Raw genomic sequence first — 18,126 nt, 5'->3', positions numbered from 1 at the left:
AATTGTAGTCTAAAACACCTGGAAGGAACTGTGCTGGCTGCTCCTGAACTAGGACAACCACTGTTAAGACAGCACTTATCAACTGAGCACCACCTGACAGCATTTCGATTCAGATCTTCATCTGAAGTTTAAATGAAAGGGCTATTGAGGAGTAAGAAGTGATATACAGGTAACTTGAAACTTAGGCACATTTAACTTGTGTGCATTCAGAGCCGAAGCTGCTTGGGTGGAAAAAAGACATTGGCAATCCTACCAGCCATTGAACTCAGTATGTTTTGACTGCACATGAATTTGGCTTTAGGTGCGATCCCTGCAATGTAACCCTGGTGTAAGTTGAGAGTTGCCTGCATCTCATAGGATCAGCATTTAAGTTTTGTGGAGAAGTTGTCTGGCTGTAGCAAAAGCAACGTACAAGAGACCTGGGGTATCTGCCTTCTGAAAGACCCATTCCAATTAGGGAAGCTGTCGTGTTGCCCCGCCGCCGCCCAAAAATGTTGCTGCTGCTGTACAACTTGTGTTCAAACGATGCAGAAACAAATGGATGTTGCGTCACAGCAGTGCATACTTAAGGGTTCTGCCCTTAATCCACGAACTGGTACAAACAAGAAAAGCTGCTATGCCCCCACTAGTGCAAACACAGCTGGAGCAGCTACGATTAAAAGAATAATGAGCTAAAACCTCCATCTACATTATCTGAACTGTGACAGAGTAGATACCAATTAACAGTGGGCTAGAGGATCCAGCCATTGATTAGGTGTGCAGGGTAGCAAAGCAATGAAGTGATGTTTATTCTTTTAGTCTGTTAATGTAGTTAGGGAAGACTGGTGATTTACCAGAAAGCTTTTAGCTCCAAATTAAACTTTGGTGGCTTATTGCTACAGCAACACACTGGCCACTAGAGCTAACAATCTGGCAGATGTTTGCATTACAAAGGGTGTCCCCCCCCCCCCCGCCAGGGAAATTATTCCCATGTCAGTTAGAGCTACATCAAGTCCTTGCCAGGAATCATCAAGTGAGAAAACAACAGGTGGATATATCTTTTTAAACTGCTGTTTGACCCTTGACAAAACTTTGTATGTTGCTTTGAGTGCTGCGCTGCAGCTTACAGATGTTTAAAATAAAGACGGTTTTCGCTGTGCTGTGCAGAGAACACATCTTGGTAGGTATTTGACACCCCACCCCACAAAGATGCCTGCCCCATGCAATATTATGTATTTGGGTTGTAGCGGTTCCCTACGGTGCACAAGAAGTGGGAGTGAAAGCCAGGGAGTTAGGTGAGATGGGAAAAAGCCCAGTTGAAAGATTGTAAAACCTGAACTGCAGTTGGTTCAGGAGACATTTCTTTAATCAAATGCTACATTTGAAAAGGGCTTTAATAGTCTCCTTGTGGAAGCCAAGTTATGTCACCTCTCCCCTCACTCTAACCTCAGATCTAGGAACAAGCCCACCCACAAACCATCGCTTAGGATGAGCTTTGGGGCTGCTCCACTGGATCTGGTTTTCTGCTGTTGAGCCACAGCCCACAGCAGCCTCCAAATAAGTAGGGTTCCCCCTAGGGAACAGCTACCGCCATGGATCTTCCTCTTCCTCTCTGTGCATGGTGCTAGCTGGCCAAACCTCCTGGCTCCTTAGCAGGCTGTTGTTCTTCAGGTGCATTGGGGAGGATAAAGGTGGGATCCACCTGTGAGCTAGCGGCAGTCCTACTGCTGCTACCTGCCTGCTCTCTGCAGCCTCCAAATGAATAGGCTAGCTACCCCTTTAAGATATCCTTCCAAAGAGCAAGCAGGTACAACCACATACTTAGCACCCCATGAGTGGGCTTCTAGCAAAATTCTAGCCTTGAGTGTTAGATGCAACAGCTACAAGTGACTTGATAGGAGAAATAGTTGAATTTTTCCTTTCCCTGCTGCTTAAAATCTCCTTCTATCGTTTGATAGTAATATATATATAAAATGCTAAAATGCTTAATGATGTTACAATACACAAATCAAGTATAATTCAGATGACTAGGTATTCTTCCAATTGTTTAGCACAGGAATGAGAAACTTTTTCATCCCAGGGGCCACATGCCAGTGGTGAGCAGAGCCAGAAAAAAATGTGGAGAGAGAAGCAATTGTGAAGTTTAATTTTGTGCAATAGGTTAGTTTCCACACATCCACAAAATTCTTTCTATCCCCCCACCCCCAATTAAGCAAGAGCCTGGTCGGAGTTCAAGGGCTCACTCCAGCCAGACAAAAACAGTCAAGGAGGCTGCAAAGGGATGTGGCCTGGAGAGAGAGAGTGTCCCAAGGGCCAGAGACAGAGGTCTGGAGGCCACATTTGTCCTCCAGGCCTGAGGATACCCAACCCTCATATCACATAAGAATGAACTTAGTTCTCCTGGTGAATTTCTAAGGATGCATTCTAGTCTTTGCAGCCCTCTAGAATGGATTCGGATGCCCAATTCGCATTTGACCCATGTACAGAACACTCACCCACAGGTGTTGCTGTATTTATTTCAAAGAGGCAGATCGGCAGACACATTCATTTGCTGTCTTCATGGAGATACTGCAATTCACATGTATGTGTGCTCTGCACATACCTCAGTGATTGTGCAAGGCTCTATCTAGACCATCATGACAAAGATCCAGTTCCACATTTTATAATTTTTGATTCAGTTTCAGTTTGACAAGACACATTTTGTGACTTATAAGTGCCTTTCTCCTTGACCATCTATGGCTCTCTCTCGTGAATAGTGGAACAGAATTTCATAGCAAAAACGGTCTGTCTAATGCTTTGAAGAAGTCTTTTCCCTCCTGCACCTAAAACCCTGAATGATGATTTATTGCTTCTTAATTACAATTTAATATGGCCAATAAGGTGCCAGCTGATTTATGTTACTCTGTATGAGCATAAGAAAATCTATTTTTGAAACAACCCATATATCTTCTCTTTCAGTAGCCCTGCTGAGAATGTCTTTGGAAATATACTGCCTTGTGTTGCTGTTTAGGTAGGCAGATCTAATAGTTCAATGCATCAAATCTGGCGCTTGGATCTTCTTGTAATACCTAAACATTTGGCAGAATCATTTCACAAGGAAATATTTCCAAATGGGTGGAACAAAGAGGTGAACAAGGGGGGAAAGTCTTTTACAGCTACTTACATTCACGAGAGAAGAAAGAGCTAATTTACCTTCAGAGCTTGGATACTATGACAAAGGAGCATTCGCCAGTTGGCTCCCTTGTCAAATCAGTAACATACAGGGACACTCACATCACTTTAACAATCTTTGTACACAACAGTTCAGCTGTATAAATCAACCAGTGTACACTCTTTCACACCAACTAACACCTGAACATGTGTAGAGATGCCTTGTACCTGTATTCAGTGCAATGTATGAATAAGCCTACAGGTAGGCTGAATAATATAGTGGCTCCATCAGGTCCTTCGACACCACCTTTGCCCCAATGAAATCTGGTTTAGCCATGTTACAATTGTCATGGCAGCCCTATTAATGCACTAAAAGGAACACACGTGTGCTTAAAAGTGAAGAGGGTGAAGAGCTATCTATGCACATCCTGGCATCATAGTGTTTCCATGCATACCTCCCCCTTCCCAGGGAAGACTTCTGCAGGTAAAGAAGTCATCATAGGAAAATCCCCCTCTGTGCACATGTTTCATGCCTCTTGTTTTGTAGTTAGAGGTAAATCATTAGTATTTTTCCCAGCACAGTAACTCATAGCATTTAACTATATGCATTCATGGATAAAGTCCTAGCTACAGGGGAAAGTACTGGGCTTGGCTTCCTACAGGCAGGCTCTTTCTTTCTTTCTTTCTTTCTTTCTTTCTTTCTTTCTTTCTCTTCCCATTTGGATTGTGTGAACATATGCCAACAGCATTTAGAAGTGATACCATCACTCCTTTCTTCCACAAATAAAAGGGGGGGGGGAGGAAAGGTGGCGTGGCTTTTCCTAGAAGCGCAGTCACCTGCCAGACTGGGAAGGGATACTTGTTCCTGGCAAGCAGGCAAGTGAGTTCATTGAATCCTCCCCATTTGGATTCCCAGGAAACTTTAAGGACCCTTCCTTCTGGAGGCTCTCTATAAACAAAGTAACACTGCTCACAGAGTTAAGTTACATGATGACAATGCAGGTTCTCTTATTAAGACATTGCAAAGAGCGTGCAATTATTCTTCTATAGCTTGGTACCGTTGACACGTGTAAAAGTTTGATTCATGCACAAGTTGCACTCTTTGTCTCTAACCTTACATGTATGGTCGCAGCATAACATTCATTAATGTTCATAAAGCACTCTGGAAATGAAAATAGCCACATCAGGATTAGAGAAGGTTATTAGGAGGATTTCCCATTATAGGAAATTTGTTGTGCGATTCTCAAGCTGCCTATGATTTATCGCAGGGAGGGGAAAAAGGAAGGGATGAGGGGTTTGTTCTTTTTAAAACAAATACACCCATTTGAAACCAAAAATCTGAGCTGAAATTTCTGTGGAATGAAATTTGGGGGAAAGCTGTGTGGAAACTACTCTGTGTGGGAAACAGCAAATTCAGGAATGTCAATACTAAGGAAAATGTGAACTGTGAACCTGAACGGTCTATAGTTCAAATCCCACCTCAGCCATAAATTCACTAGCTGACTAATGTATCGATATCAAACTACACACAGTTCAGTTCTGACCCAATTATAGTTATCTCCAATCTCCAGAGCTGTGCCAGAATGATGTGGTCTTTGAAGCCCTGGCTGAGTGACAGCAAATTCACTACCCAGAACATCTATGCTGGACTTCATGGATGGACTGGTAACATTGCAACAGCAATTAAGGAAACCCAGATGGAATATTTTTGATGGCTGTGACCAGCTTGGTCTATTGAGCATTTTTCTGCAAGCCTAAAAGCCAGTTAACTTTCTTAAGCATTTTTTAAAAAAGCCTGAAGAATTTTCAATGGGGTCAAGATGTAAAGAAGAAAAGGAGGTCCTACCTCTACCACTGACTTTGCATCCAGTCGAAAGTTGAAATCTCCAAAGACAAAATATGAAACTCTCTCAAACCGCTGATCTATAATTCTGAAAAGGCACAACAGAGGGGGGAAAGAATTAAATGCAGTACGCTCAGCTGTATGTGAAAGAAAGGAATCTGTAAAGTAGGTACCTTCACTTTAAAAACAATATCCAGAATTGTAACTGCAAAGAGATTACACGTGCATGCTGATGGCTCTGTCACTGAAATCCTGCCAAGGTCCTGGTGGGAAGAGGGTCTGCAAGGTGGTGCTGGGCAAGCGCAAAAGTTCCTTAGAAGAACTAAGGTAGACTGACAGGGAGAGGAAGACTTGAGGATTGTGGGATCCACTCAGTGGGATCCAACCAAAAACCCACTCCTGGCCACACCAAACTGTCTTCATTTCAGCATTATTTAATTTAGGGTGGTGGTGGGGTGCATGTCATTCCATTGTTGATATTGTTAAAACAATCCAGAATCAGAAATCCTTGTTGATCTACTGAAATTCAGCCAGTGATCTACCAATACAGCCAGATCTAGCTTCTGCACACCCTTGATCTAGGATGCCTGGAGCCAACCTGGAGGAGCTTCTCTGCCACTTAAAGAAAACATTGATGAGCAGGTGTTCATGTTTGGATGTGTCTGCATGCGACCAGATGGGTTTACCTTTTTCGTTTCTAGATTAGGCAACAAAAAGTGTAAAGGCTAGCCACTGATGTAGACAGTGTCTCTCGTCACTTAGCCTCAGCCCTCCCATATATACAGTGGTACCTCTGGTTACGAACTTAATTCGTTCCGGAGGTCTGTTCTTAAGCTGAAACCATTCTTATCCTGAGGTGTGCTTGAGCTAATGGGGCCTCTGGCGCGCAATTTCTGTTCGCATCCTGGGGCAAAGTTCGCAACCAGGAGCAGCTACTTCCGGGTTAGCGGAGCTCGTAACCTGAAGCGTTCGTAACCAGAAGTGTTCGTAACCAGAGGTACCACTGTAAAAGCACCGACTATAGCAGGCAAGGCAAACAGCTGAACATAAATAAACCAGCTTCTTGCAGGTGCTGATTGAAGTTCATTATTGTGAAGAAATTTGGCAGTGTAGGCTGTCACAAAATGTTGCAGTATCTAGTGCTCTTGTTCAGAGTTCCATCCATGCTATACTACTGCTACTACTATTAGTAGTAGTAGTAGTAGCAATATTACTACTAGTATAACTAGTATTACCCCCCCCCCCGAGTATATTCCTTAGGAATGAACCTCAAATTGAAGCAGGCAAATTTGAAGAGATTTATGTGATTTTTTGAGGTGAAAAATATTATGATGCTATAGCTTTGGAGTGATGGGGAATATGGTTTCTATGACAGTTTTGATACTTTAAGACTAAGTTAAACAAGGACTATAGGAATAGTTTTGCTCCCGGGAAAACTACCTGTTGCAAAATACAGGAAATCCTGAAGGCATGAAATAAATACATCGAACTGGCCTACTGCTTAGTAAAATAATTTGTGTTAAGCAATTTTCTAGGGAGGTGGGCATCAGAATATGCTGCCAGATTAACTCGATCTGCAGCCTTGCTTCGAGTGATCTCAGAGAGATGAATGGGTTTGAAGAAGCAGCATATGAAAAGCATGTACTCCTTTAGGTTTTAGCGGTTAACAACTATAAATCTCGACAGCTCATCAAATATCAAATATATTCAGGAGGGTGTTCCCCTCCCCAACTGACCAGGAGAGCTTTAGAAGTTGCTTCATTGTAATCCTACATTACAATTTCCTTTTGAACATGCCATGAATCAAAATTTCCTATAAAAGGTTGCAATTAATCACCCAATGGAGTGATAAATTTCAATGGTGTAAAAAAGGAAGCAGCCAAGTCATGTCACCAGCATTAATTTAATGTTTCACAGTGGGAGGATCTGATTCTATTTCACATAGTTCTTATCTGATGTCTGCATTGCATTACCAAATATACTGTAATTTATCTGCAAGACTTACAACCCAATCCGATGACGCTACCACAACCGATCAAGTTAAAGGAGCCCACCACTAGGCCACCATTTGCTGCTCCATCTCTTTGGGCTGGTATGACTGCTAGGCAGAATAGATAATGCTGTTGAACCCATGCTGAATATAAGGCAGCTTCCTTTGCCTCTGTATCCTGAAACCCAGGAGAACATGATCACTTCCTCCCAAGTTTCCAAGCACTTCCACTTCATCAATCAGTTCCTCCCTATTGGTGTGGATCAGGTCCAAGATAGATGATCCCCTTATTGGTTCTTCCATCTTCTGGGAAATGAAATTGTCAGCGAGGCAATGGAGGAATTTGTCAGACCTTACACTCTTGGCAGAGTTTGAGTCCCAACAGATACCAGGGAAGTTGAAGTCCCCCAGGATTATGATTATTTCTCTCCTTTTTGAATGTTTGGTAATCTGCTCTAGTAAGGCATCATCCAAGTCTCCTGTCTGGCTTGGCGGTCTATAGCAGACACCCATAGTAAGGTCACTGTTGTTCCCTTCTCCTACAGTTTTTACCCATATACTCTCCATCTGCTTTTCGTGCATGCTCCAGGTCATGGATTTCTTCACAAGTGTACACATCCTTTATATGTAATGCTACTATATTTGAGTTACTTGTGACATCAGCAATCAGACCAAGTGACCTATTGCCCTCCAGGGAACAATGACTATTAACATTTTAACTGAACATGCAGGAAGAATAGTCAAAATTCACTATTAGGAAATGTCATTGGGCTGTTTCAGCTGCAACACACCAAACCATGGTTTGTGAACAAGCTTGAAGACCTCCATGTCCATAGTACCTTGCTATGCTTCCGTCCCCTCCTTCTCTCCATATTGTTCTCCCTTTGTTCTTGAATTGAGGAAAAACTATGTTGCTTATAAACCTGGCTGATTAGGTGACATGCAAACCACAGCTTGCTTGTTTGAGTGAAATGTGAAACAGTGGTTTGCTTTAAAGCAGGAAGGGAAGCCAGAAACAGTGGATCATGAGGGGAAGAAGAATGGAGAAGTGGTTGAGCCTGAGGGTACTTCTGGCCTTGTTGATGTAGAACCAACTCAAGGGTTTAGCATTATGTCTGAATCAGCCCACAGCCAGAAAAAGTGTAATTCTGCAGTTTAGTCTCGACATTCCATGTTTTTAAATGTATCTGTCACATCCAACATATGCTTTGTGAAGTGTTTCCATAGGTGAATATTCCGGCGGGGGTGGGGGCAGGACAGAAAGCAACCATCTATCACAATTATGATCTACTTGCTTGCTGTTGTTAGATCTGTGATGGTGCCTTCCCTTCTTGTTCAACAGTGATTCACATGCCACATTAAGTACTCTTACTCAGTTCAATATTTGCAGCAACGGCTGTAGCAAATATAAAAATCCATACTGAAAACTGACTAACTTATGAACCATAAAACTGCAATATGAATTCCTGACTTTGACCCTCAGTAAATTACAAGTACTGCCTGAGCTCAGCATAACTGAGAGACAGTCTCCCATACCATGCCCCATCCACAAATTTCCCTCCACAACTCCAAGACTTGCTTTTCTAAAAAAGAAAAATTTGAATGAAAGCTGAAGTGGAGGGCATGCAAATGTTAAGAGGTTGTAGGCAGCTGACCAGTTTATTCCATTATTTATACTAACATGGACATAAATGGAGTTTCAGAGTCACAATGCACTGATGGAGTTCATTTCATGACAAGGGCCTCCTCAGATATTACCTGTAAAGAGGGGAAATGAGTAGCAAGGGGCTGTGCTTTCAGTATCACTAAAAGCTTGTGTAGGCAACTAACACGTGGTTGCTTTTGCAACGGGGAGTTTCATTTGCTCATGGAGTCTTCTTGTGTGAGGTAGAATGCTGATCTTCCCGGGTTCTAAATCACTCAGGGAACTCCATGAATACAGCAGTCTCCCCGCTGAAGAAGTGAAAATGCAAGCACTGCAACAATAGAGGGCAAGGGGAAAAGTGCAGTCCTGCGATCCCTTGATACTCGCTTTCCCGCTTGAAAGTAAGCGCTGAAAAAGGATAATAGTGAATACAGTACTTTCAAGGCACAGGGAAGAGGGGGAAGGGAACCTTTCAAATTTATCTCAACGGATGAGACATCATAAAGCGTGCTTGAAAAGGAGATTATGCTGATGTTGCCAGTAAAGAAATGGAAGAATTTCTAAATCATTACTCTAAATGGAACAAATCAATAAGCCCTTTAAACACAGATATGCATAATTTCTACTTAAAACTGAACACAACATTCATTAGACTGGAATCCCATGCTTCCTCCAAGGTGATTAGGTCGGCGTTATCTTAAATTAATCTCAGCATCCTGTTGAGGAGGATTAGGGGGAACATACAAAGAGTGCCCAGACCAAAGGATCATTTAGGCCACCATCCTGTAATCACAGTGGCCAACTAGATGCCTGCAAGCAAGACGTAACTGCAAGGACAGTCTTCCCACTTATGTTCTCCAACATCTGGCATTCAGAAGCGTATGTCCTTTGATATGGACACCAGCCATTGGCAGCCATATCATCCATGAATGGATCCAATCCTCACTGAAAGCTGTCTAAGTTGGTAGCCATCACTACACCTTGTGGTAAGGAGACAGTGGCCATCCAGAAGCTTCATACCAGAGTGGGCTACTGAAACCGTACCTCTGTGGCCCACATTTTAGCACTCTCATTGTGGCGCTTAATGAAAGTGGAGTCTGGTTTCCAATGGAATTCCAGTTTTCAGGACTTACTTGCAGCCCATACGATGAACTGCTTTGTTCAAGTGGGAAGAATATACACAGAGTGATAATCACTGCTTTCGGGTTGCATTCATAATCTTACTTTTCAAAGTCTTATCTTTTTAAAAAATCATTATTAAGACTCACTATCGCAGTCGCACATTCACTCAAGTCTGATACGCCTTAAGGTTTGTCAAGTTACATGGAAACAATTCACCAAGGCTATAGAAGAAAGGCAAAACAGAATCATATCAGGATTTGTGTATGTTTCTGTCTGTTTAGAGCTGGTACATGTCTGAATACATTCTGCAGAACAACAATGAATGGATGGACGGATGGAAAGAAGGTGGGGTAGAGTTTTTTTCGGGGGGGAGGGGGGAGAGATGGCTACTATTGTTCCAAAGGTGGCCAATATTTTTCCTGGTGTTTTAAGTGATTAAAGTTTTACATTAATAATTGATATTTTAGGGCTTTCATTAACAACAACAACAACCTTTCTAAGCAAATAATATTTTATTATTAATTATTATTATTATTATTAATGTCAGAGGAATCTGGTTATTTAAAAGAAGAAGTAAGAAAGAAGATGCAGCAACTTTAGACAGCCAGCATTTTACTATTTTGCCTTCAGTACTGACAAGCTGGGGGATGGGAAAACATTTGAATTCATAAAAATGCAAGCCTTCTTATTCACACTTCCAGAAGCAATACATGAATTAAAGCACAGCTATCCTTCAAAATTTGCATTTCTTTGATTTTTATGGAAGTTTAGTATCAGATATGGGTACAAAAATGCACATATATATATACATATATGGGAAGTATGCATCTAACATAAAAAAGTATTATATGGGGGGGAGAGAAATGATTTCAAAAATCTGTGGATCGGGCAAAACGGCATGCAAAAAAGTGTCTATTAGGAGAAATGTGTGCTAAAATGCTAATGATTTTTCAGGAGGACTTTTGAAAACATAAATCGCAAGCCAGTGTAGAAAATGTGGTGAACTGAAATTAACACTGGAAAACTGATAGAAAACTAAATTTACAGATTCGCCCCTCCTTATACCTCAATCCAATGCATGTTTACATAGAAGTAAATCTCAGTGCATTACTCCCTAATGAATACATTTAGGACTGAGGTCTGACTTATAGTATTAGTTTAGTACAACTTTTCTGACTAATTTTCAGGACATTAAAGGCATGCCTACCTATTTCTTCATATGCAAAAAAAGTGAAATGTAATCTTTAAAGTAATTAAACTTTATTCCATAAATGCCACTCAAAATTTGCAGCAAGGTAGTTTAAGGTCCTTAGGATTTTTTCTGGCTTCTGCAATATGTATTTTATGCCCTCAAGTTCATTTCAGTGTTCCAAGGGAATAATAAGACAAGGAGAGATGCAGCTGGCTTTCGCCACTTATTCCCTCAGATACTGCAACCGAGATGGACAGGATTTTGGGGAGGGGTGATGGAAGAAGGAAGCAGTTGCGTATCAGCTCTGTGTGTGTGTTGGAGAGCCGCTGAACATGATTCAGTGTGACAAGAGGCACAGTGATCTGGCTAAACCATTTCTCAGCGCACTTTGTAAGGGGGATCAGCTGCATTATTCCTTTAATAGCCATGTCTAATGCAATAGGCTAGTGGGTTTTGTCCCGAGTCAAGGTATCAGCTGCAGGTCAGAAGGTAACATTCTGTTTACAAGATTATTTCCTAAAGCACTTATCTCGCCTTCGGTGTGAAAAGTTGACTTTTCTGTTTGTAAGGGGGCCAAAAGAATTGAGGGAATGGGAAAAATTAGCTACACTGGGCTGGAGCTGAATGGCATTAAGTGGGAGGTCTGAGAAGGGCCTGCTGTGGCTCTCAGCAGGATACCTTATTACCCACGTCATCGCAGTTCATTCAGGCAAGCAGTAACAGTGTCACCAACATTCCCACACAAAGACAAAGTTCTTCACACAGTCTATAAACATGCTTCCCCTGGCCGATTCATCCTAGCTTGACACCAATGAAAAGGGGGTTCTTCTCTCACTCTTTTTTTTTTTAATGAATAACAAAACAAAACACAACAAAAATCCCAACCTCAGGCCAAACAGGATGAATGGAAGGAGAAAAAAAGAAAGAAGCAGCATTGTCACATATCTAGGGAAGAAACAATTTGGAGGTCAACATTATTTAATTCGCACAGACATGGAAATTGTATGGAAAACTTGGGAGGCTAAAGATTAATATTTTATCTACTCTCATGTTTATATGTCTACTTTTCCGAGAGCTGGCAATTCCCACCATGGGTGTGCTTTGTGTACCAATGAAGGCAGTGACATTAAGCAGCATTGGAGGGTAATTTGATGTTAACAATGAAAGAGGAATACACACAAACACACACACAAACACACACACACACACACTGAAAGGACACACACACACAGGGAAATAATAATAATGAGCAAATATTTAGTATGAAATTCAAGCACACAAAGCCATTGCTAACTCAGCAGCGACGCAGAGAAGAGTTTAAACTCTTTTCAAAACATATTTAAAGGGAGCTTTGTAATGTTCTGAAAGTCCCATACTGCATATTAAATCTACTAAGGCAGCTGACACAAAAACGTACCATGACATCTATAAAGTTGCTTTTATAGAAGAGCATGGCAATTATTTAACATTAAAAATAATTTAAAAAATGAAATAAATGCTTTTAAGACAAGAAATACTGTAGCTTTGACAAGAGGCCAAACAACGCGACCAACTAATTGTATCACTTTGGTGTTAGTGTTTGGTGGTATTTTTGTTGTTGCTTAAACGACTTGTCCTACTTTCAAGTTAATCTAAACTTTGAAGCCAGAGTCTATTTCAATTTGAATCTAGTAAAAGAATAAAGCTGCAGTAGGTCTCAACATGCAAGCCTAAACAATTCTTTTCACATTATGTATCCTCCCTGAAAGGTTTAGAAAGCAGTTGAGATAAGTAGAGACAATAGGAGTGTTTGCATACATGAAGGATGCTAAATCCAAACCCCCTTTTTCGAAATGACAAGAAAGGGATCCCAATGTGGTTCCAGAATGAAGGTCACAGAAAGGTTATCGGATAGAGGATGTTGGATTTTTTATTTGCTCTTTATAGAAAGTATAGTTAGGAAGCGTTTTTCAGCTCCAAAGGAAAGAGAATGTTTGGATTAAGAGACACTAGACTTATATTGCTGAATATAAGGACAAATAAGATGATTAAATGCTTCCAGGAATTTATCACCATGCATGAACTCACACTCTTGAGAAACCCTCTTCTAAGTGCCCACCATAAGGGCCGAGCTTCCTCTGTTGTGATGGGACAGTTAGGGAGCTCTCTTCCCCCAGGGGGAGTGTGTGGCTCAGTCCTTGGCCCCTTTGCCAAGACGCAGTGAAGGCATGTGGAATGGCAAATGTTTCAAAACAGTGCTCCATACTGATGGTTTTACTGATAGATCTGTAATGTGCCTGGTCTAAAGTACCTGTTCTCCATAAGTTTATGAGAAAAGAAATATTATCCAAAAATAATGAGATAACATTTAAGTGAAATTCTCATGGGTGGGATGCAGGGCTGCCTTACTTTCATGGTAATCAAATGAATGCTTGTGAGTGTCCTGTCTTTCAGTCTACAAACCATCTATCCAGTTACTCTGCAGCCTTCCTGGGTGCTTGTATTTCTTGAAAAATCCTCTGCTGGGCTTTCCTGTAAGCATGGGAAAATGGGGAGGGTGCCTACCATATGCCAGACAACTGTCTTTTTTATTTTTTACTTTTAAAGAAATCACTGTGCATATTTTTAAGGTAAAAAAAGGACTTCCCTCAGCTACAAAGCGTTGTATCCTGCGTAGTTCTACACAAATGTTCCATCAGCACAAATATTTCTGTTTGCGCAAAGCAATGTTATCCCTCTCTCCTCTGCCCATGCACCCCCTTAAATTTCGTTCTAGGGGTTTCCCCAACCCTCTGGAGCAGATTTGAGGAGGGCGCACAGTGTGAAAAAAGGGTGAAATTTTTTTTTTCCAAGCAGACTCCTTATGCTGATGGGACATGTAACTAGCATACCACCCAAAATGGTTGAGGGCACCAATCTTAGGAGCTCAGTATCTAGTCTCCATGGCCTCCTGTTGAAGATTCTGGAGAAGACATCATGAGGTAAGTTTGGATCAGGAAAGCAGGCAGCTGAGGAGGCTGCAGAGCACGAGAAACATTTAATGGAATAAACAAAACCACACATGGGCCACATTCACCTCAGCCACCTTGCAATGACAATGTAAACCCAACTCTCACCCTTCAAAAGTCACCCCCCTCTCTCTCTCTCGGCAGAAAGATGGGTGCCTTTTTCACAGTGACAGAAGGTTGGAGGACAGGTTTCGGCATAGCACTACTCTAGAGAGCAAGGCAGATGAGTAGCAATAAATAAGGGCCTGGAAGTAAAGAACCACAGGTACCGGCCCTAGTTCAGTGCTAAGAGTGCGTGTTTGAAACCCCAAAGAGCTTCTGCGGAACAGAGTAGACATTACTGAGCTACAAGGACCAATGGCCTGTCTCAGTGTAAGGCAGATTACCACGTCTGTAGATGGAAGGAAGTACCGTATTTTTCGCTCTATAAGACACACTTTTTCCCTCCTAAAAAGTAAGGGAAAATGTGTGTGCATCTTATGGAGCGAATGCAGGCTGCGTGGCTAAGCCAGAACAGGGTGCCTTCATCCCGCTGCCCTGCGGAGGCTTCGCACAAAGCTAGAACAGCGAGAGGGAGCACTGCGCAGCGCTCCCTCTAGCTATTCTGGCTTTTGGATAGCCCCGCAAAGCCTCCGCAGGGCACGGGGATGAAGGCTCCCCATGCCCTGTGGAGGCTTTGCGCGGCTCTTGCCCCACCTTCCAGAAAAGCCCCCAAGAGCCTCCCTTTAAAGAGCGCGCGGCTCTTGCGGGAGATGGGGGAAGGGACAGAGGACAGCTTACCCGTGCGCAGCATCTTCTGGGCAGGGGGAGCCTTCATCCCGCTGCCGGGGAGAGGCTTCAGCGACTATCCCAGAAGCCAGAACAGCAAAAGGCTATCCCAGAAGCCAGATCCCTCTTGCTGTTTTGCTGTTCTGGCTTCTGGGATTCAGAATATTTTTTTTCTTGTTTTCCTCTCCCCAAAACTAGGTGCGTCTTATCATCTGGTGCGTCCTATAGAGCAAAAAATACGGTGTACTTCTTTGCACAGCAGGCATGGTTTTAAAAGGGTATTAGACAAGATCATGGAGGGTAACGCTTTCATTGGTTACTAGTCATCATGGCATGCCTAACCCTCGAAGACCACTTGTTGGTAACAGCAGTAAAAATTTGGTTTGTCACTGTGAGAAAGAACAGGGTTCTGGATTAGGTAAGTTTTTGGCCTGTCCTACCAGGGCTCTTCTCATGTTCTATAGTTCTTGGAATTTCTTAGAAGAACCTTGCCCTGTACTTCTGAACAATCCTACTTGCAACTATGGCCTGCAGAACACATCTAGAAAGGACTGTCTAGCAACAAGCCTTCCTTAAAAGGGAAACGTAATTGATGACAATCTAAGAGCAAATGAAAAAGGCCTAATGTAAGTGCTTTCACTGACATGTCTGAAATGTAGTAACACTGACATTAAAAAGCTCAACTTTATCATATTCTTGAACCTCTTTCTTTTTTAGAAAAAAATATAATAACCAAAACCTATTAATAATACAAAAAAACATTTCAAAAGGTCAAATAGCAAACAACAAGATGAAAGGTGTTGTCAAGAGGCTTAGGTAATCATCTTAATACTCAGGGCATTTGCCAGCACCGTTTAACTAATATGCGAGTTCACTTTTAATTTCAATATAGTGCCACAGGAACAACAACAAAAAAAGCTATATATTTTTAATTAATTACCATGTCAGCAGATATTAAGATGGCAAGAAAGACCACATCAATAATATATATGTAATTCAGGGAAAGGATTACAAGAAGAGCTATAAAAATCAATTTTTAGAGCTCGAAAACTGGCTCACTTTAGTTGGAACGATATTTCCCTTCTATTGACAAAACCATGATCTTATCTGACACTGACATTCACCTAATGCAATGTTAGATATGTATAATGATATAAGCACTTGTCAATTCTGCTACAATAAAACACAACTCTACTCCTACTGAAATGGGCAAGACTGCTGTAAGTGAGAACTGTTTTCCTTGGAGAAAAGAATGCTTTTAGTTAGGACAGATAATATGTCCACTCTGTCCCATTTTTGCATCCATCTGTGATTTTTTTTATTTAAAGAAACCGTACAAAGATTTGTAATTCAATACAAATTTTAAATCAACGTTTGTACTTCTAAACTTATCCTAAAACACATATTTTGGTATTGTATTCATGTGGAATCTGAAGATAATTATGCCCTGATCCACATATTAGCATGGATCCAACATGTGCAGTTCACAGATTTGTAGGGAAGCGGTTCATTCGTAAGAATGATCCTACGACTCATAAGTCTAAATCTTTGTGCTAGACTGTCCTGTGGAACCAAACTAACAACTCTGGTGGGAGTAACTAGATAAGCTGGGTAAAACTATGTGGTGGGGTTTTTTTGGCCAGTTAGTTACTATTCAAAACACCATGAAGCATAACTGTAGTGTATTTATCTCATGCCAAGTTCAAGAAGAAGAAATCAAAGAAGTTCAGCAATAGGATCACACCCTCAATTAACTGCCTGGTGCTTCACACTTTCTTACATGGAGATTGTAATATACAACAACTATCCTTGCTTTCTAACCAGTGGGGGCCTCTGGAGTCTGCCTGCCTCCTCCCACTCAGCCACCTTACAACTGGGGTTGGGTGGGAGGCAGCGGACGGGCGGTTTGGGCAGTGTGGAGCCTGCGCGTGCCCAAGACACTGCGTCTCTCCCAGGAGAGACGTGTGGCTCGGGTGTGCTGCAGGCCCCACAGTGAGTGCTGCCCAGCATTTTGTCACCCCCCTCAGTCGTAACACCCAGGGCAACCCACACCCACTGCACCCCCTTCCTCCACCCCTGTTTCTAACCTAAATACAAGAAGAACGAATGCCCAGCAACGAATTAGTTTCAGCTACTAATGGCCAATGCTATTTCTCTCTCTCTGCCCCCCCCCCCCGCAACATTACAAACTGGCTATGCTGGGTACAGGGAGCTAGCCACATGATTCTTCAAACCGTGGCCTAGGATTGCATTCCTCTATGCACTGCACTATTTGCAGAGTGTACAAAACCAGTGTGTGGTTTGTGTTCTGTTTGTCTGTGCTATCTGAATAACAAACATTCATGACTATCTGCCCAGTGGTGTCAGGCAGCTATACAGATGAACTAGTAAAAGACAGAAAACAGAGAGAGAGAGAGAGAGAGAGAGAGAGAGAGAGAAGACAAACATCATCAGGCATTGATGACAAAATAGAATGTAAGAAGATACCTAGGCAGCAATCCCTTATTTGAGGGATAAGGTACAAATATACCTATTTTAGACTCTTATAAAAATAAAGGAGCAGGAGGAAAGAAAAAAGGAGATAAAAGTTGAGATGGCCCAATGAGTTGGATTAAAAGTTGTCATCCTATTTGATGTGCTGGGGGGAAAACCCTTTAAAATTGTAGTGATATCTGCAGATCCAGGATGCAACCACATTTGCTAAGTAGCAAGTAACACTGAACACTGTGGGACTTGCACCTGAGTAAACATGCACTGTTGGTGTCTTTGGCTAGAAGCTAAAATATATCTGGCTACTTATTTAAATCTCTGCCAAGAGAGACTGCTCACATTACAGTTTCCCTGCTTTAAATAACAACAACAACAACAACAACAACAGCAGCAATATAAATAACAAGAATAAAGGAGTATTTACAAACACTCCAGGCCCTCCAATTGCTCAAATGACCCAGATCTTTAACACAAGGTTTGCCTCTGCCTAGAAACGAAGTGGCTTTTCTTCCTCTCATTCAGCTGCAAGTTCTGGGAAAAGCCCAAAGAGAAACATTTAGATCGGAGGGGCCTTTGAGAAGATGTGACAGTTGACTGATGAGCATCCATAAAATGACAAAGAATTGCTGTGTGGAGCCTATGCCTCACATCTCCTCACCCTGGGAAACTAATTGCTTTGAATTGTTAATAGTAACATTATTTTTCTGGCAATCATTTCTTTTGAATACTCAAAATGAGCATGAAACAGCTCCTTTGACTGGACATAAAAGTTAAATGTCCCAATGTTGATCAAATTAACTTCAGCAATGTTACAATGGACTATATTTGTGAAAAAATAATGAAGGTCACAAAGCGGGGCTTTATGCCAAGATTTCACAGTTGTAATGTAAAATAAAAAAATAAAAAAAAATGTTTCTGTTCAACTAGACCAAGCTACGTTTTTTTCTTTAAAACAGAAGG

At 41.8% G+C, this 18,126-nt stretch overlaps 1 protein-coding gene across 4 annotated transcripts in view; it reads right to left on the bottom strand.

Annotated features, from left to right (window-relative positions):
- Positions 1-18,126, bottom strand: part of INPP5A (inositol polyphosphate-5-phosphatase A) — a 232,379-nt gene that overhangs the window by 69,682 nt on the left and 144,571 nt on the right. For all 4 annotated transcript variants that reach the window (XM_081007209.1, XM_081007211.1, XM_081007210.1 and 1 more), the window contains exon 9: positions 4,976-5,060. In XM_081007209.1, coding sequence (XP_080863335.1) covers positions 4,976-5,060 — 85 coding nt within the window. The remainder of the gene's footprint in view (positions 1-4,975; positions 5,061-18,126) is intronic.

Source organism: Podarcis pityusensis, assembly GCF_964106645.2.
Source record: "Podarcis pityusensis genome assembly, chromosome: 5".
In the NCBI taxonomy this organism is placed as follows: Eukaryota; Metazoa; Chordata; class Lepidosauria; order Squamata; family Lacertidae; genus Podarcis; species Podarcis pityusensis.
Note: the sequence above shows the minus strand (reverse complement) of the source record. Positions and strands in the feature narration are given on the sequence as shown.